Below are 21,382 nucleotides of genomic sequence, written 5' to 3'. Positions count from 1 at the left end.
GTCAATTGCCATACCACATTCACAGTTTGGAATGTATCTCTCTACTATCTTATCATACAATCAGTTTGAATTATTGGAGGATGACCACGATGAAACTATGATGCAATATGGTAGTGATGATGAAGATCACACTGGTCACAATATTGGTGATGATGACGAGTAGTTCTTATTATCTTCTGTGTTCACGTCTCTAGATTTTATCTCATGTGTTCACATCTGTCTTAATACCTTGCCTTGCCTTGTTCGGTTGTAAGGGTACTAATTGGTCTCTTTAATTTGCTGCTTAATTATCAGAGATGGCGGGAAGCAGCCACCGCCGCTCTGCGACACCGCAGTACGAGTTGGATGCTTCCGAGTTCTTCACTATCATACTTGGGACTTCAGTATCATCCATGACGCAGGTATATAAAATGAGAGATCTCCCCTAGCTTCACCCATCTCATTATGATATCTGTTGTTTGCCTACATCACTCATTGTCCCAAACTACAGAGGCTACCTGACAGTTTTAAGAACATGCTGATGGGTGAAGATCCGCCAAATAATGTGAAGGTGCGACAGGCCGGCAGCGGGTTTCGCAGGCTGTGGGATGTGGAGTTGGTGATCAAGGAGGGCCACATGTACTTGTCTCGTGGGTGGGAGAAGTTCTACCGTGCCTACGACCTGCGGCTGGGGTACTTCCTTCTCTTCAGGTACGACGACGATGCCACCATGCTCATCGTGAAGGTGTTCAACGCGACTATGTGTCGCATGCGCTACGTTGAAGATTATGATGCCGGTACGTTCTTCCTCTTCTTATTCCTCTACATTTGGCTTTGTCTCACATCGATTGTTAACGTTCATTGTTGCATTTGGACAGGTAATGGGAGCAGCAGCAGCGACAATGGCTACAGCCAAAGCAGCAGCGACCATGGCTGTAGCGAAAGCAGCAGCAACCATGGTTGTAGCGAAAGTAGCAGTGATTCTGGCAGCAGCATAGACAACAAGAAGGATGATCCGGACTGGAGTGCGGGAAAAGAGGAGCAGAGTGGGGATGAGGAGCTGCAGGATGACGATGGGCATCAGGCTGAGGACGACCTAGCGCTGGTGGTGTCTGACCAAGGGCAAGAGATGGTGGTGGCTGACCAAGGGCAAGAGATGGTGGTGGCTGACCATGGGCAAGAGATGGAGGTGGCTGAGGATGACCTAGCGATGGTCGTGCCTGAAGGTGGCCTCGCGATGGTGGTGGTGCCTGACAATGACCACGCACCGGTGGTGGCGCCGGCGATCCCACAGCTGGGCGACATGACCAGGCCAATTGAGGTAGAAGACTACATCCCACTGCCTCCACCGCCTCCACCGCCTCGCCGCTCTTGGCGCATCAGGCTGAGGAAGGAGAAGGAGAAGAACAATGCATGAGAACTGAACTTTGTCAGGTATGTCAGATCTCCAAAATGATATATATATACTTAGTTACCTATGTTATCTCTAATATGCTTAGTTTCCTATAGGTTAGCTTCATTTTACCTAAGTTGGCTCTAATATGCTAACTTAGAGCTTATATGCTTAGTTTCCTATAGGTTAGCTCCAAAATAACTTATGTTAGCACAAAATGATCAAGTTTACATAATAAGCTTATAGTCTTTTTCTTATTCTTCTTCTTTTCCAAAATGACATAGGTTAGCTTCATTTTACCTAAGTTGGCTCTAATATGCTAACTTAGAGCTTATATGCTTAGTTTCCTATAGGTTAGCTCCAAAATAACTTATGTTAACACAAAATGATCAAGTTTACATAATAAGCTTATAGTCTTTTTCTTATTCTTCTTCTTTTCCAAAATGACATAGGTTAGCTTCATTTTACCTAAGTTGGCTCTAATATACTAACTTAGAGCTTATATGCTTAGTTTCCTATAGGTTAGCTCCAAAATAACTTATGTTAGCACAAAATGATCAAGTTTACATAATAAGCTTATAGTGTTCTTCTTATTTATTTTCCAAAATTCTTCTTATTCTTCTTCTAGTGTTCTTCTTCTTCTAGTATTCTTCTAGTCTTCTTCTTTTTCTTCTTCTAACTTCTTGTTTATCATTTTGCAGATTTGATTTAATTCACGGAAGCTTGCATGGATGGAGTGCTTCTTTTCCATTTGTTTTTTTATTTTGTATCAATGTGAAACTTTTGTGAATTGATGGATAACGGTGTTGGATGAACAATGTGAAACTTTTGTAATATGTAACGATGGAACTATGTGTTGGCTATGTATGTATATATGATGGAACTTGTGTGTTGGCTATGTATGTATATATGATGGAACTTGTGTGTTGGCTATGATTGTTATATGGATGCTTGTTGTATATATATGTGTTGGATATCTCATAGGTGAAATAGTGACCTGAGATTAAGAAAAAAAATTAAAAAAATTGTTACTAATGGCGCATTACCGTGCGGTGCGCCATTAGTATAGCAGACACTAGTGGCGCACCATGGGCAAAACTAATGGCGCACTGCCTGGTGCGCCATTAGTATACCAGATACTAATGGCGCACTAGTGGTGCGCCATTAGAAAAAAAATACTAGTGGCGTGATACTAATGGCGCACCAGTGATGCGCCATTAGTAGGCAAAACTGGTGCGCCATTAGTAGCCCTTTTCCTAGTAGTGCCACGATTAGGAGACAAATTCATCTGCATGCTCCAGTATGATGAATCAGGAGAGCTATACATGTTCTATGCTATTCTACTTGAGAGGGAGCAGCAGGAGTGATTTAGCTAGTTCATGCTCTTAGTACTTGTCCTCTCATGTCCGTATTCTCGTCCTGAACTTAATTAATCTCAAATAGTAATTTGCTTGTGAACGCTTATAATATCATGACCATGTTGAACTCGATTATGTCTTTTGCTTCTGTTACAAGTGAATGTTTCTTCTTTAAGCTAGTGTTGGTGGTGATTAGATAGCGGTAATGACTATGATGATTAAATAGTGGTAATTAATGACGACTACGATGATTTTTAGCTAGCTAGTATATATATATATACTGTTGTTGGTGATGATATGATGCAAGAGTTTATTTATTTATTAATACGTGATGATGATGATGAGTTATTATATATATCATTTATGAAAGAACCCGCAAATTAGTTTGAACTGGATGGATCCTAAGTGATCAAGTATATATATATATATATGCCATATCCATATCCATATCAAGTATAACAAGTCATTATAACATAAAACAATCCTAAATTAAATTGATAAAACAAATTTAAAGGAAAAATAAAAAATAAAACCAAAACCCAAAAAAATTTAGTACCGGTTGGTGTTACCAACCGGTACTAATGATCTCCCGCACCCGTGGCCAGGCTCGTGCCACGTGGTGGCACTTTAGCGCCGGTTCGTGCCGAACAGGTACTAAAGGGGGGGCCTTTAGTGCCCACCCTTTAGTGCCGGTTATGGAACCGGCACTAAAGGCCTTTACGAACCGGGACTATAGCCCGGTTCTGCACTAGTGAGTAGATCCGTTTTGTCCTATGGGTTAATTGATGATCGTGATTGGTTTGAGTTGCATGTTTTATTATTGGTGCTGTCCTAAAGTGCTCTCCATGTCGCGAAAGCGTGAGGAATCCCTGCTGTACGGTTTGCAATATGTTCATGGTTTGCTTATTGTCTGCGTTGCGTGAGTGACTGAAACACAAACACGGATAAGTGGGTCATGGCATATGGGAATAAAGAGGACATGATACTTTAATGCTATGGTTGGGTTTTACCTTAATGATCTTTAGTAGTTGCGGATGCTTGCTAGAGTTCCAATCATAAGTGCGTATGATCCAAGAAGAGAAAGTATGTTAGCTTATGCCTCTCCCTCAATAAAATTGCAATAGTGATTACCGGTCTAGTTATCGATTGCCTAGGGACAAATAACTTTCTCGTGACAAAAAGCTCTCTACTAAAACTAACTTTATTGCTTCTTTATCTAAACAGCCCCTACTTTTTATTTACTCGCTCTTTATTATCTTGCAAACCTATCCAAAAACACCTACAAAGTACTTCTAGTTTCATACTTGTTCTAGGTAAAGCGAACGTTAAGCATGGGTAGAGTTGTATCGGTGGTCGATAGAACTTGAGGGAATATTTGTTCTACCTTTAGCTCCTCGTTGGGTTCGACACTCTAACTTATCGAAATAGGCTACAATTGATCCCCTATACTTGTGGGTTATCAAGACCTTTTTCTGGCGCCGTTGCCGGGGAGTCATAGCGTGGGGTGAATATTCTCGTGTGTGCTTGTTTGCTTTACCACTAAGTAATTTTTATTTACTGTTCTAAGTTGTTCTCTATCTTTAGTTATGGATATGGAACATGAAATACCAAAAAATTAGGTTTACTTGCTACTCATGGAGATGGGGAACCTCCTAAAACCCTCGATGCTCATTATATGAAAGATATTATGTACTACTTTGATAATCCTGAGAAAACCCCATTCAACTTTGTAATGGGAGACACGTTGGATATACATGAATACTTTAGGGATTATCGCTTGACACAAAAGGGGAAACTATTATGAGATCAAATTTATATGTTGCATTGGTATGCTACGCAACTATGCCTGAGATATGATTATACTTGTTGCTTTAGGATGGAGGCTTTACACCTTCCATTTTCATGCAAATTTAATGATGATAAAACCTTGGCTTCTTATGCTAATGGTATATATTATTAATATGATCTGGAACGGATAGAAGAATTCGTTGCATTTATGGGTGCTTATGAAATTGAATCTTTGTTTAAAGAGTGTGAAAATCTTTATGATGCTGTTTATAGACCTAAAAATTTAGCTATACTCAAATATTGCTATGAGAATTATGAATATAATGCCGATATTTATGCGTTTATTGAGAGAGCCTCCTCTGTCCAAGAAGAGACTAATATTTTGCAGGAGTCTATGGAAGAAGGAATTGATGAAACTGTGGGCTCATTGGATGAAAAAGATGATGAGGAGAGCGAAGAACAAAAGGAGGAAGAGCGGATTAGCTACCTGTGCCCACCTTCTAATGAGAGTAACTCTTCAACTCATACATTGTTTAATTTTCCTTCGTGCTTACATAAGGATGATTGCTATGATGATTGTTATGATCCCGTTGATTCTTTTGAAATATCCCTTTTTGATGATGCTTGTGGCCAAGATGCCAATATGAATTATGCTTATGGAGATGAACTTGCTATAGTTCCTTATGTTAAACATGAAATTGTTTCTATTGCACCCATGCATGATAGTCCTATTATCTTTTTGAATTCTCCCGACTACACTATATCGGAGAAGTTTGTGCTTATTAAGGATTATATTGATGGGTTGTGTTTCACTACTACACATGATGATTTTGATAGATATAATATGCATGTGCTTGCTGCTCCTACTTGCAATTATTATGAGAGAGGAACTACATCTCCGCTTCTCTATGTTTCCCACACGATAAAATTGCAAGTAACTGTTTATACTATGCATTGGCCTTTACTATGTGTGCATGAATTGTTCTTTTATGACATGCCGATGCATAGGAAGAGAGTTAGACTTTGTCATTGCTTGATATATGTTACTTTGTGCTCACTACTAAATTACAAATCATTGTTAATTAAAATTGGCTTTGATATACCTTGGGATCCGGGTGGATTCATTACTTGAGCACTATATGCCTAGCTTAATGGCTTTAAAGAAAGCGCTGGCAGGGAGACAACCCGGAAGTTTTATAGAGTCATTTATTTTTGTTGAGTGCTTTTATATAGTTTAAAAACAAAAAATAAATAAAGAGGGAAACCCAAAACTTTTGAAAAACGAAAGTGAAAGTGAGAGAGACAAGCATTTTTGAAGTGGGGGAGCTCCTTGAACTTTGTTCATGCTCACGGAAACTTTGTGAATCTTGATTACAGAAAATTTTCAACAAAAATAATTACCCCCTTGTACAATTCCATTGTATTATAAAAATAATGTGCCAAGGTTTGCCCTTAGGATGTTTAGATTGCTTGTTGGTTTGTGCGGTGCAAGATAGAAACTTTGGCTGTAGTGCGCGATTTTACATTTTTTACTGGAATGTCAAACGGTTCAGAAACTTTTTGCACTGTCTTGCTATAATTTTTTTTATTTTTCCTAATTTTGGCAGAATGTTTGGGGTACCAGAAGTATGGTGAATGTTTAGATTACTACAGACTGTCCTGTTTAAGACAAATTCTGTTTTGATGATAGTTTGGTTGTTTTGATGAAACTATCAGTTTCTATCAGTGTATTAAGCCATGGAAAAGTTATGTTACAGTAGCTACAATGCAAAAACAAAATATGAATTGGTTTGCAACAGTACTTAGAGTAGTGATTTGCTTTATTATACTAACGGATCGTACCGAGTTCTCTGTTGAGTTTTGTGTGGATGAAAGTGTTCGAAGATCGAGGAGGTCTCGATATGAGGAAAAGGAGGAGAGGCAAGAGCTCAAGCTTGGGGATGCCCAAGGTACCCCAAGTAAATATTCAAGGAGACTCAAGCGTCTAAGTTTGGGGATGCCCCGGATGGCATCCCATCTTTCTTCAACAAGTATCGGTATGTTTTCGGATTCGTTTCGTTCATGCGATATGTGCAAATCTTGGAGCGTCTTTTGCATTCAGTTTTCACTTTTCCTTTATGCACCATGCTGGTATGAGATAGTCCTTGGTTAATTTATAGAATGCTCATTGCACTTCACTTATATCTTTTGAGTATGGCTTTATAGAATGCTTCATGTGCTTCAATTATATCATTTGAAGTTTGGATTGCCTATTTCTCTTCACATAGAAAACTGCCATTTGTAGAATGATCTTTTGCTTCACTTATATCTATTTAGAGAGATGAAAGGAATTGGTCATTCACATGGTTATTCATAAAATCATACATAAAACTTGTAGATCACTGAATATGATATGTTTGATTCCTTGCAATAGTTTTGCGATATAAAGATGGTGATATTAGAGTCATGCTAGTGGGTAGTTGTGGATTGTATAAATACTTGTGTTGAATTTTGTGATTCCTGTAGCATGCACGTATGGTGAGCCGTTATGTAACGAAGTCGGAGCATGATTTATTTATTGATTGTCTTCCTTATGAGTGGCTGTCGGGGACGAGCGATGGCCTTTCCTACCAATCTATCCCCCTAGGAGCATGCGCGTAGTACTTTGTTTTGATGACTGATAGATTTTTGCAGTAAGTACGTGAGTTCTTTATGACTAATGTTGAGTCCATGGATTACGCACTCTCACACTTCCATCATTGCTAGCCTCTTCGGTACCATGCATTGCCCTTTCTCATGTTGAGAGTTGGTGCAAACTTCGCCGGGGCATCCAAACCCCGTGATATGATACACTCTATCACACACAAGCCTCCTTATATCTTCCTCAAAACAGCCACCATACCTATCTATCATGGCATTTCCATAGCCATTCCGAGATATATTGCCATGCAACTTCCATCATCATCATATACAGACTTGAGCATTCATTGTCATATTTCTTTGCATGATTGTAAGATAGCTAGCATGTTGTTTTCATGGCTTGTCCATTTTTTTATGTCATTGCTACGCTAGATCATTGCACATCCCGGTACACCGCCAGAGGCATTCATATAGAGTCATACTTTGTTCTAGACATCGAGTTGTAATATTGAGTTGTAAGTAAATAAAAGTGTGATGATCATCATTATTAGAACATTGCGCCATGTGAGGTTATAAAAATAAAATAGGCCAAAGAAGCCTAAATAAAAAAAAGAGGCCAAAGAAGCCCACCAAAAAAAGAAAACAAAAAAAATGAGAGAAAAAGAGAGAAGGGGCAATGTTACTATCCTTTTACCACACTTGTGCTTCAAATTAGCACCATGTTCTTCATATAGAGAGTCTCTTGAGTTATCTCTTTCATATACTAGTGGGAATTTTCATTATAGAACTTGGCTTGTATATTCTGATGATGGGCTTCCTCAAATGCCCGAGGTCTTCATGAGCAAACAAGTTGGATGCACACCCACTTAGTTTCAGTCTGAGCTTTCATACACTTATAGCTCTAGTGCATCCGTTGCATGGCAATCCCTACTCCTCGCATTGACATCAATTGATGGGCATCTCCATAGCCCGTTGATTAGCCACGTCGATGAGAGACTTTCTCCTTTTTTGTCTTCTCCACATAACCCCCATCATCATATTCTATTCCACCTATAGTGCTATGTCCATGGCTCATGCTCATGTATTGCGTGAAAGTTGAAAAGTTTTGAGAACATAAAAAGTATGAAACAATTACTTGGCTTGTCATCGGGGTTGTGCATGATGTGAATATTTTGTGTGGTGAAGATGGAGCATAGCCAGTCTATATGATTTTGTATGGATAACTTTCTTTGGCCATGTTATTTTGAAAAGACATGATTGCTTTATTAGTATGCTTGAAGTATTATCGTCTTAATGTCAAATGATAGACTATTGTTTTGAATCACTCGTGTCTTAATATTCATTCAATGATTAGATTATGTGATCAAGATTATGCTAGGTAGCATTCCACATCAATTTTTTTATCATTTAACTACTCGAGGACGAGCAGGAATTAAGCTTGGGGATGCTGATACGTCTCTGTCGTATATATAATTTTTGATTGTTCCATGACAATATTCTACAACTCTTACATACTTTTGTCAAATTTTTATATGATTTTTGGGACTAACATATTGATCTAGTGCCCAGCGCCAGTTCCTGTTTGTTGCATGTTTTTTGTTTCGCAGAAAATCCATTTCAAACGGAGTCCAAATGGGATAAAAACGGATAGAGATTTTTTTGGAATATATCTGAATTTTGAGAAGTAGAATCAACGTGAGACGATGCTCGAGGGGCCCTCGAGGCAGGGGGCGCGCCACTGACCCTCGTGGACACCCCGTAAGGCAGTTGTTGCCCTTCTTTCGCCGCAAGAAAGCTAATATCCGTAAAACATCGTGACAAAAGTTTCAATCCAATCGGAGTTATGGATCTCCGGGAATATAATAAACGGTGAAAGGACAAAATCTGGGAGCGCAGAAACAGAGAGAGACAGAGAGACAGATCCAATAATGGAGGGGCTCTCGCCCCTCCCAAGCCATGGAGACCAAGGACTAGAGGGAGAACTCTTCTCCCACCTAGGGAGAAGGCCAAGGAAGAAGGAGAAGGAGGGGGGCTCTCTCCCCCTCGCTTCCAGTGGCGCCGGAACGCCGCTGGGGCCATCATAGCGACAACAATCTACACCAACAACTTCACCGCCGTCATCACCAACTCTTCCTCCCTCTATGAAGCGGTGTAACCCCTCTTTTACCCACTGTAATCTCTACTTATACATGGTGCTCAATGCTATATATTATTTCCCAATGATGTATGGATATCCTGTGATGTTTGAGTAGATCCGTTTTGTCCTATGGGTTAATTGATGATCGTGATTGGTTTGAGTTGCATGTTTTATTATTGGTGCTGTCCTATGGTGCTCTCCGTGTAGCGCAAGCATGAGGGGTCCCCGATGTAGAGTTTGCAATATGTTCATGGTTTGCTTGTTGTCTGCGTTCCGTGAGTGACTGAAACACAAACACGAATAAGTAGGTCATGGCGTATGGGAATAAAGAGGACTTGATACTTTAATGATATGGTTGGGTTTTACCTTAATGATCTTTAGTAGTTGTGGATGCTTGCTAGAGTTCCAATCATAAGTGCGTATGATCCAAGAAGAGAAAGTATGTTAGCTTATGCCTCTCCCTCAAATAAAATTGCAATAGTGATTACGGGTCTAGTTATCGATTGCCTGGGGACAAATAACTTTCTCATGACAAAAAGCTCTCTACTAAAACTAACTTTATTGCTTCTTTATCTAAATAGCCCCTACTTTTTATTTACGCGCTCTTTATTATCTTGCAAACCTATCCAAAAACACCTACAAAGTACTTCTAGTTTCATGCTTGTTCTAGGTAAAGCGAACGTTAAGCGTGCATAGAGTTGTATCGGTGGTCGATAGAACTTGAGGGAATATTTGTTCTACCTTCAGCTCCTCATTGGGTTCGACACTCTTACTTATCAAAAGAGGCTACAATTGATCCCGTATACTTGTGGGTTATCAAGGAACCCGTCGAGCAAGAGCGCTTTAAGCGCAGGCTAATCGCTACTGCGTGAAGCCTGAAAAAGAAGCAGCAGCAGCTTCAAGCTGAATATGATATACTGAATGACGGATGGACTAATGTCCTGGTAGCCGAGGAATACGGCCTCGAACACCCAACTAAGAGTTACCCGAAGCGCAAGCTACTACCTCAATTTGACGACGAGGCCTTTGAGCCAATACCGCCAAAGAATAAAACTACTGACGAACCCGACCGACCACCACATGGACGCGACAGAACGACTAAACACGCCGAACAACAGCCCGCGCCACCCTGCCGTCGAGGCAGGGAGGCAGCGCCCCCGGGTTATACCTATGACCTACGCAAGGACCTGGACAATAGAGCCGGTCAGAAAAGATCAATCTATAAGTCAAGGGGGCATGCTCCGACGTGTGAGGATGGCCATCAGGCCCGGTGTGACAGGCACAACCTCACGCGAGCCGAAAAACCGCATTCGGGCCTCATCCGAACCACGCCGCGACATTGCTCGATACAGAGGCGCCACACACCCCTTATGCTTCACCGATGAGGTTATGGAGCACCAATTCCCGAGGGATATAAACCCGTGAACATTGAATCATACGATGGCACTACAGACCCTGTTGGGGATATAACTATTTGTGTAAGCCGCCCAGGAGGGGCCGGGTTACGCAAAGAGAAGCTCATCAGAAGCCCAAGACCAAGGCATGCAGATTGCGGTTCATTAAAGGGTTTAAAAGCCCACATGCGACTTAAAGCCCGTAGAGATAAACCGCCATGAAGGCATGACTTGTATTGTAAGGTAGAAATAACTAGTTGCCGAGTCGGACACTGTTTATGAGCCGGCCGGGACTCTGTAGGCCGCAGGGCGTCAGCCCCTGTATATAAGGGGACGACCCGCCAGCGGCTTAGGGTAGGAAACAACCAATCGAGAACCGGGCATAGCGTATCTCGCTCCCTGGTCATCGAAACCTCAAGCAATACCAACCCAACTAGACGTAGGCCTTCCTTCACCGCAAGGGGCTGAAATAGTATAAACCTCTCGTGTCCTTTGTACCGATTAACCCCTTTAAGCTTCCTAGTTGCGATGTCTCCACGATCAAGTCCTTGTAAGAGGACATCTGCCGTGACAATTCTACGACAGTTGGCGCCCACCGTGGGGCCAGCGCACGGTGGATTTGAGTTCATGAAGGGCAGCTTAGAAGGGCTCAAGGGATACGCAGTTGGCCGAATGACCAAGAGTCGTCGCGGCAAGATCTACATCGACGACAAAGGCTGGGGCCCCGACGCCGGCTCAATTGAGTACGGGTACCGGGTCCCCTTCGGCGGAATCCACGTCTTCATCGGATGGATCGGTGAGCCGGGCCCTGAGCCGGACAGCTGCACCGACCTCGTCGAGACGGCTCAGCGTGCGAGACCCGCCTGAGCTCAACCCGTCGTGAAGCGTGCCTTCTTGGGCTGCATCCATGGAGGGGAACTTTCTGAAGGATCTGAAGGTGGTGGTGAGACGGCTGTCCTGTCCGATGGTGAATCGTCCGCCGGCTCAACAGATTCACTATATCAAGTTCAAGATGGCGTGCTTGGGGGCTGTTCCGATGGCAGCACTATTCCGGACCCCTCTGAGTCGCCAAACTGGGCAGGAGTCTTCATGGCTGGTACTCAACCCGGCCAAAACTCTACGGCGTCAGCAGCGATAACGTCCGGGTTAGGGGCAGCCGGGGCAGGAGGCCCTGTGCGCTCGACGGCTCAGGTGCTGATGAATCTCATGGATAAGCTTACGGCCCTGTTAAACACTACGGTCATCCCTGCAAACCAAGATGAGCACAACGCTGAGGTGGCACAGGTTCGTGAAGAGATCGCTCAGGCCAAAGAAGCCTTAGCAGCTGAGGATACCAGATTGGCTACATAACGGGCGGCCTTGGATGCGCGGGCGCAACAACTTCAGTCAAAGGCTTAGCTTACGATGAGTCTGAACGCATCTAATGAGGTAATGAGGAGACATCAGAAAACTCAGTCCTGTTTGCTCCGATTTATGATCCTCGGAACCTTTTCGCTACACCCGGAGCCGGCCCAAGTAACCCGCCAGGTGCAAATCGGCTTATGACATCCGGAGCGGGGGGCCCGATTCAGCCTTAGGTGACGGCGCCTCTTCATGGCAATATGGCACCGCCCCGTTATGTGCCGATACCACCGGGTCACTTCTCCAGCCCCATGGAGAATTTAATCGCAGCATCAGCGCGTTTGGCGGCTCTCCCAGTGGACGGTGATGATCCGACAGCGGTGGAGACCCGGAGGATCAGAGAACTTGTCCAGACAGCTTTGGCTCAGCAAGAGACTTACTCCTATAGCCGAGACAGGATTCATTCAACCCCTCCTCCCTGGTTAGCTCCGCCTCGTCCAAACCGGAGCCCGAGTTACAGCAGACACATGGAGTCAGAGGCCCTGTCAAGCAACGCTTAGCGCCGGAACCAGCCTGGCAGATATAAACTGGTGCAGGATCGGATACGTCAGGAGGACGAGCGGGTGGCTCAGCTAGCGGCTCAGCTAGCAGCTCAACAGGACTTACCGGCTTATCCGACGACTTGCATTGAGGCGGAAGTTGCTACTAGAACCGAAGGTGTTCCTTGTCTAGTACTGACTCTACGTAATGTACGTCTGCCCAAGGATTTCAAGGGACCTCAAAAGGTACCCAATTATACGGCCGACTTACAACCTGGGACGTGGATCGAGAGTTATGAGATGGCCATGGAGCTGCTGGAGGTTAGTGACGCAGCAATGGCTAAATACTTCACCATGATGTTGGACGGAACGGCCCGTTCTTGGTTAAAGGGCTTGCCGCCCAATTCCATTAGTTCATGGGCAGAGCTAAAGGCCCGTTTCATCCAGAACTTCAAGGACACTTGCAAGCAGTCTATGTCGATTGTGGACTTGACAAATTGTAAGCAGGAGGAAGGTGAATCCACGACTCATTAGGTGTGCCGGGTCAAAGAGATAGTACATCCGTCTGACAAGATGGATGCCGGCTCAACAGTTCTCATGCTGGAAAAGAATTGCCGCTTTGAGCCTCTGAGACAGAAGCTGGGGCGCCTTAAGCGTGATTGCAATGATATGGGTACGCTGATGGCGGCTTTAGTCAAGTATGCCAATTCTGATAGTACCAAGGATCCCGCGTCTGATGAGGAAAAGACAGGGAAGAGAAAAAAGAACGGTAATGGAAAGGGTCAGCAGCATAACCCGACGAATCTAGGAGGCAATAAATGTAAGGCGGACGGTAACCCGGAATTTGTGGCCAACGCGCAGGGTAACAACCAGAAGCGCAAGGGGAAACCACCCCCTCGGTTTGGTGGGTCAGGTCCATCTCTTGAACAGCTACTCAATGAGCCTTGTCCGAAACACGGCACCCGGGAACGGCCAGCGACTCATATATGGAAGGATTGCGCAATCATGAAGGCTTTCAAGAATTCTAATACGTTTGATGGCAATCAAGGCCCGGGCGGCGGCTCAGGAGCTGGCGGCTTTCATGGCCCGGGCGACGGTTCGGGGTCCGGTTTTCAGGGAAACCAAGGCGGTTATAACCAACAGTAGTCTGGTCAAGGAGGTCAACAGCAGCAACAGTCGGGTTATCAGAGCCATCCAAAGCAGCTAAATAGTGGGCAGTATCACGTGTTCACCACTAGTTTGTGTAAACGTGACCAGAAAATTCATAAGAGGGTTGTGAACTCTGTTGAGCCGGCAGTCCCTCATTACTTAAGGTGGTCAGAACAGCCCATTATCTGGAGTAGGGAGGATCACCCTCCCCGGGTTGATAATCCGGGTCAACTAGCCCTGGTGGTGGCACCGCAGGTCGGTGGTTATAAATTCACTAAGGTGCTCATGGATGGAGGTAGCAGCATCAACATCCTCTATTACGAGACCTTTCGGCGCATGGGCTTAACTGACAAGAATTTAAAGACATCCAATACCGTTTTCCATGGAGTGGTGCCTGGTAAGTCGGCCTACCTCGTCGGTAAGATTGAGCTGGAGGTGGCCTTTGGAGATGAGCATGATTCTAGGGCTGAGAAGTTAACCTTTGAGGTGGTCAAAATCAAGAGTCCGTATCACGCTTTGTTTGGACGGCCGGCTTATGCCAAGTTTATGGCGCGGTCGTGTTATGTTTACTTGCAGCTCAAGATGCCGGGTTACAAGGGCACCATCACTGTGCATGGAAGTCGAAAGGTGGCCCTGGAATGCAAAGAAGGCGACACGGCTTATGCTGAGTCTGTCTGTGCAGCAGAGGAGCTCAAATTTTATCAAGACAACGTTGACCCGGCGGATATGACCTCCCTCAAAAAGCCAACCATGGAGCATGACCCGGCCATGAAGTTTAAGTCGGCTGCAGAGACCAAGCTTGTTGAGTTTACTCCAGGCGATTCATCTAAGCAGTTCAGCATCAGTGCCAACTTGGATCCTAAATAGGAAAGCGCGCTCATCGAGTTCATCCATGAGAACCGGGACATCTTTGCATGGAAGCCTTCTGACATGCCGGGTGTACCGAGAGGACTCGGTGAGCAGACTCTTAATATTGATCCGAAGTATAAGCCGGTCAGGTAGTTTCTGCGGCGATTCAATGAGGAACGACGAAAAGCTATTGGAGAGGAGGTCGCCCGGCTCTTGGCGGCTGGGTTCATTATTGAAGTTTTTCACCCGGAGTGGTTGGCTAACCCGGTGCTCGTACTCAAGAAAAACGGCACCTGGCGGATGTGTGTGGATTACACGGGCTTAAATAAGGCTTGTCCGGCTGATCCTTTCGCTCTCCCCCGTATTGATCAAATCATTGATGCTACGGTGGGTTGTGCGCGTTTGAGCTTTTTGGATGCTTACTCTGGTTATCATCAGATCAAGATGGCAGTTAAGGACCAGGAGAAGACGGTTTTCATCACTCCGTTTGGAGCCTTCTGCTATGTGTCTATGCCTTTCGGGCTCAAGAGTGCCCAGGCGACTTATCAGCGGTGTGTACAGAATTGTCTCCACAATCAGATTGGGCGCAATGTTCATGCTTATGTGGATGATTTAGTGGTGAAGTCCAGAGAGACGGAAACCTTGATATCTGATCTTAGAGAAACTTTTGATAACCTCCAGGTTTAGAAGATGATGCTTAACCCGAAGAAGTGCGTATTTGGTGTACCTGTAGGCAAGCTTTTGGGATTCTTGGTCTCAAACAGGGGCATCGAAGCTAATCCGGAGAAGATCAAGGCAATCACTTCTTTGGCTAAACCGGCATGTATCAATGATGTTCAGCGACTGGCGGGTCGTGTTGCTGCTTTAAGCCGGTTCATAAGCCGGTTAGGCGAGAAGGCCCTACCGCTGTATCAGATGATGAAGAAAGCAAACACCTTTGTCTGGAGTGATACTGCTAATGCTGCTTTTGAGGATTTAAAAAGGCAGTTGTCTGAGCCGCCGGTCCTTGCAGCTCCCATTGACAAAGAGCCTTTGCTGTTATATGTGGCTGCTAATTCATGAGCCGTCAGCGTTGCAATCGTGGTGGAACGCAAGGAGGCTGGTAAGGAGCATCCTTTTCAACGGCCGGTTTATTATGTGAGTGAGGTGCTCATCGAGTCGAAACAAAGGTATCCTCATTGGCAGAAACTTGTTTACGGGGTGTTCATGGCAAGCCGGAAGCTGAAGCAATACTTCCAAGGTCACCCTATCACTATGGTGAGTTCTACCCCCTTGGGAGACATCATTCAGAACAGAGAGGCTACAGGAACGAGTAGCCAAGTGGGCCATTAAGCTCGGGCCTCATGGTGTGAAGTACGTGCCATGCACTACCATTAAGTCCCAAGCCTTGGTGGATTTTATCAATGACTGGACAGAGCTATAGGCACCTGAGGAGAAGCCCGATAACACATATTGGACTATTCACTTTGATGGGTCCAGACAGTTGGAAGGCTCGGGGGCTGGAGTCGTATTAACTTCCCCTCGAGGTGACAAATTCTGTTATGTGCTCCGGCTTATGTTTCCTTATACTAACAATGCAGCTGAGTACGAGGCCTTACTCCATGGTCTCCAGATGGCTAAAGAGATGAACTTAAGCCAGGTAAGGTGCTTAGGAGATTCAGACCTTGTGGCTCAACAGGTGTCAGGCAAGTGGGACTCTAAAGATCCCCTTATGTCGGCTTACCGTCAAGAAGTTGACGCTGTGGCTGGGCACTTCAAGGGTTATGTGGTGGTACACATTGATCGAAGGAAGAATGAGGCGGCTGGTGCCTTAAGCCGGCTGGGATCTCAGCGTAAGCCGGTGCCGCCTAACACCTTTCTTGATGTTTTGCATAATTCTTCTGTCAAGTTACCTACAGAGGAAGATCTGGCAGTGCCAGATCCAGAGGCACAGCTGGTAGCGGCTCTCCACGTTATCCCGGATTGGACAGTGCCTTATTTGGCTTACATGACCCGGGGAGAGTTGCTTGAAGATGAGACCTTGGCAAGACAAATCTTCCGGCGGTCGAAGTCCATGACAATTGTTAATGGCGAGTTACATCACTGCAGCGTCACTGGAGCGTTTCAACGTTGCGTGTCACCTGCGGAGGGTCAGGAGATACTCCGTGAGATTCATGAAGGCGATTGTGGTCATCATGCCGGCTCAAAATCTCTTGTGGCCAAGGCTTTCCGTCATGGGTTTTATTGGCTGACGGCTCATGCTGATGCAGAAGATCTGGTCAGTAAATGTGACGGATGTCAGAAGTTCTCACGATGAGCCCATGTGCCGGCTCAAGAATTGAGGATGATTCCAATTACTTGGCCATTCGCAGTCTGGGGGCTTGACATGGTCGGGCCTTTCAAAAGGTCTAAGGATAAAAAGACACACCTTTTGGTGGCAGTTGACAAGTTTACAAAGTGGGTTGAGGCTGAGCCAGTCAGTAAGTGTGATGCAGCCACAGCGGTCCAGTTCATGAAAAAGGTGATTTTTCATTTTGGTTTTCCACACAGTATCATAACTGATAACGGCACTAACCTCTCCAAAGGAGCCATGGAAGAATTCTGTCAAAGAGAGCATATCCGGCTTGACGTCTCGGCTGTGGCTCATCCTCATTCCAATGGTCAAGCGAAAAGAGCTAATCAGGAGATCTTGAAAGGTATCAAGCCCCGGCTCTTGGTCCCCTTGCAGCGGACGCCGGGTTGTTGGGTGGAGGAGTTACCTTCTGTACTTTGGAGCATCAACACTACACCTAACAGATCTACGGGTTACACACCTCTCTTTATGGTGTATGGAGCAGAGGCGGTCCTGCCAAGTGACATCCGTCATGACTCACCCCGTGTGGCGGCTTATGTTGAGGCGGACAACGAAAAAGCTCGTCAAGATGCACTTGACCTGTTGGATGAAGAGCGAGACTTGGCAATAGCCCGCTCGGCGATTTACCAGCAAGACCTGCGCCGCTACCACAGCCGCCGGGTTAGGTCCAGAACCTTTCAGGAAGGCGACTTAGTGCTCCGACTCATCCAGGATCAATCTGACATGCACAAGTTATCCCCTCCTTGGGAAGGACCTTTTGTGGTCAGCAAGAATCTGAACAACGGGTCATACCACCTTATCGATGTTCGAGAGCACAAAGACTCACGTAAGTCGGAGGAGGAGACCCGCCGGCCATGGAATATCGCTCATCTTCGGCCTTACTATACTTGAGCCACCGGCTCTAATGTGTATATATTTAGACTATGTATATATTACATAAAGCAATAAAGCGGGACCTCTGTCCTTTCTTCCACCCTAAAAGGTTTATGTGTCTTCTTTGTCATGTGGTGGAGATAACCAATAGGGAGCGGGTCACATCTGAATCCGGCTTTTCCTTTGGTCCGGCTTATGATCATATCTGAATCTAGCCATGATCACTTGGGGGCTTCCTGTTCAAACATAGGTCGTATTTGAACCAAAGAGAACATAGCTGTCGATACCCACTTGATCGGCATACTGCCAAACCCACTTGGGGGCTTATTGATCATATTTGAATCATAGCTTAACCCCTTTGGGTCTGACGTGGATCGTATTCGAATCAGCGTCATTAAACAACTCTTATGGTCACTTGGGGGCTTCCTGTTCAAACATAGGTCGTATTCGAACCAAAGAGAACATAGCTGTCGATACCCACTTGATCGGCATCACCACAGCCACTGGGGGCTATATGATCGTATCCGAATCTTAGCTTAACCCCTTTGGAATGGTTCACTGATCATATTCGAATTAGAGGCCTTTTAAATTTTGTTTATTATTCATCATATTTTATAAGTATCAATATTTTATTATCTTGAGACCCTCTTGAAAATACAATGGAGTAGATTGCAATCCTCCGGGTTAATATTGGTTACCTCAGGTTGTTAAGTACCAGGTGAACTTTTATATGGCAATTTTCAGGAGTTAAGCTTAACCTCAGGAGTTGGGTTATATAAGCCGGAAAGATAACCGCAAGCATCACAGGTATATCATTATGGTTATGTTTACTAAGTCTAATCGTAAGTTGGTTTTCCTGAATTTGTTCGGTGCATATTCCGGGTTATCAAAACTTTATGTGACCCTCAATGCGATAAGTCGCCAAGGGATTGCTGTGTGTCTTATGTGCAGGGTAATACCGATAAATTTTTGCAAGGACATAACAGATTAATATAAACTGCGAGTGCATAATGATGGCGGCTTATCCAAGTATTGAGCGCCATAAGCATGCGCGAAGGCATGAGAAAATCAAAGTATTTTCTACTCTATTACAAGACTCCCTGAGTCTGAATGATGAAGCATTGTTTTTCTATGAAGACATAAGCATATGACGCCTGGCGATTTACTCTTGAGGTTGACCTGAAGCTTCCGGGTTATCCTTCTCCGCCTCTCCGCCGGCTGCCTTGTCCTGGAAGGTTGATGACGCCCAGTCAATGCCACTCAAGGCTTCAAACTCAGCTTCATCATCTATTAAACCGGTTGGGTCGACTTCAGGGGCAAAGGTGTGCTTACGGATTGGAGGGATCAGGCTGACATCATCATAGTGCGGCGTGGGGATTCTCCGATTCTCCTTATCATAACCCGGCTGATACTTGGTGAGGTCAGTGTCGTTCCCAATTTGAGTGGCCACAGGGCATATATCCCTCACGCAAGTGGTGAAGTCCTTCTCATCAAATGGAGAGCCGTACTCCTTCAAACTTGGATACCCAAGAGAGATGTCGACCGGCTCTAGCTCTGGTAACCAGGCTTTGGCCTGGCTCAAAGCGGCTATTGCTCCGGCTCTTGCTTGGGCCCGTCTCAACTCTTGAATCCGCTGAGGAAGCACAGCAAGCCGTTGTAGCACATCTTGCAAGAGGTGGGGAACATCATTTGATAAGGTTACAACGGCTAAAGCACGTTGTTACCCAGTGTACAGTTGCTCCACTGGAGTATACACCGCCTTCAATTTGATTAGAGTGTTCTGCTTGAGGTTTGTGCTTCTGGGGCCTATATTGGTAAGCATAAGGTAAACCACAGGTAACGATTGAAGGAATATTTACAATATTTAATGATTGCTTAAGATAACTTACCAAAGATTGCTGAGACCATCCGAGATATCTAGCGTTGTAAGCCGGTCAGTTCGGTTGTTGCATTTGCCAGCGACGCCTCTGCTGTCTCGGCCCGGGTCACCAGTCCGTCCTTTTCGTCAGCCCAGATTTTCTTCTCCGCCTCAAAATTCTCCTTCAACTTCTCTTGTTCAGAGACGCTGAATTCAAATTTGGAGTTGGCTTTTTGAATTTCAACTTCCTGGGCTGCCAGGCGATTCTTTAGGTCAGCAATCTCTGACTCAAATTGACTTATGGTGGCCTGCATTGATACCGGATAATAGTCAAAGATTATGGTAAATAATATTAAGTACCAAGCACTTTGCAAGCAAAGGTACTTGACACTTGGGGGCTAATGTATACCGAAGTTTTCTAAATTATTAAAGCCGGTCCTGGATATTAAGTCCCAAGCACTTTGCAAGCAAAGATACTTCGCACTTGGGGGCTAATGTGTATCGCAAGTTAAAGGTATTGTGTTACAGCCGGTTTAAATATTTTCTCTTTAAGCCGGGCAAGCAGCTCTAACAATTTTTCTAAGTCTACAGCATATTTACTCATAAGTAATAGACTTGGGGGCTGATACAGTAAGTGTGATTGAAAGTAAGGAAGCATAAGTCATACCACAGATTTTTGCTGTATTTGCTTCACCATGTCAATTTCCAGGTCACGACTGCTCTGCACCTGGTTGATATACACAAGTGCAGAACTGGGCAATAGCACCGGTTCGTAAGGCCCTTTAGTGCCGGTTCCATAACCGGCACTAAAGTGTGGTCACTAAAGGCCCCCCCTTTAGTACCGGTTCAGCACGAACCGGTGCTAAAGGGCAACCACGTGGCACGAGCCAGCTCCGGGGGCCGGGAGCCCTTTAGTACCGGTTGGTAACACCAACCGGTACTAAAATGTTTGGGGGGTTTTTGGTTTTATGATTTCTTTTTCATTTAATTTTGTGTTTTCCATTTTAATTCTTTTTCGTTTGCTGGTATTTTACGATACTACACATTGTACACGTTATGCATATATATATATATAAATAGAATTTCTAGTAGAACCAATCATATATATATATCATCAATGTCTCACAAACCACCATATTAATTCACACATACACACATGTATAGCTATATACAATTTCTCCTACATATGCATGTTGCCTTCGGAGCCAGTGGCATTAGCCTAATTGGTGCCTTCGGAGCACGATGACAATTGGAAGTGGTTCATGACCTGGTCGATGGGGGCGGTAGCGGTTAATAGTATTCTCCCTTCGGATTTATGACCTGGTCGAGCAAAAATCCTGCTATTTCCTCTTGAAGTGCTTCTACGCGCTCCGTTTCTAGGAGCTTGTCCCGCACCTCTTTAAACTGTTAAGAAGGAGATCAATATGCATGTGTATTAGTTGTGTGACTAGATATCGATAATGGTGTAAAAATTGTGAATAGTGTTCTGACATGCGTACCCATTCCTGTCTTTGAGATCTGCTCCTTTCGGACGCCATCATGCGAATGTTCTCGCAAACGCAGAATGTACACAGATTAGTCCCCTGCGCCTGCTTCAGGGCCTTTATTACAAGAATGGAATTTAATTTGATCGGATAATAATTAATCAAGCATGATAATTAAAGAGATGGCAGCTAGCTAGCTAGCTAGTACTACTCAATTACTTACCTTGGGTCGAAACCATTTCAGCTGTCGTTTCCATTAGCCTTCCGTGACGCTGATGAACCTTGCCCA

General features: G+C 44.7%; 1 protein-coding gene across 1 annotated transcript; it reads left to right on the top strand.

The window, feature by feature from the left end:
• Positions 1–296: 296 nt before the first annotated feature.
• On the top strand, positions 297–977 carry LOC147967143 (B3 domain-containing protein Os03g0212300-like). The gene is made up of 3 exons (XM_087531055.1): positions 297–401; positions 491–724; positions 858–977. Exons 1-3 carry the CDS (start codon positions 297–299, stop codon positions 975–977), a joined length of 459 nt encoding a protein of 152 aa, XP_087387181.1.
• The last annotated feature ends 20,405 nt before the right edge of the window (positions 978–21,382 follow it).

This window comes from Triticum urartu, chromosome 6A (assembly GCF_056163025.1).
Source record: "Triticum urartu cultivar PI428250 chromosome 6A, HENAU_Tu73, whole genome shotgun sequence".
In the NCBI taxonomy this organism is placed as follows: Eukaryota; Viridiplantae; Streptophyta; class Magnoliopsida; order Poales; family Poaceae; genus Triticum; species Triticum urartu.
This window is presented reverse-complemented; position numbering and strand designations above follow the sequence as displayed.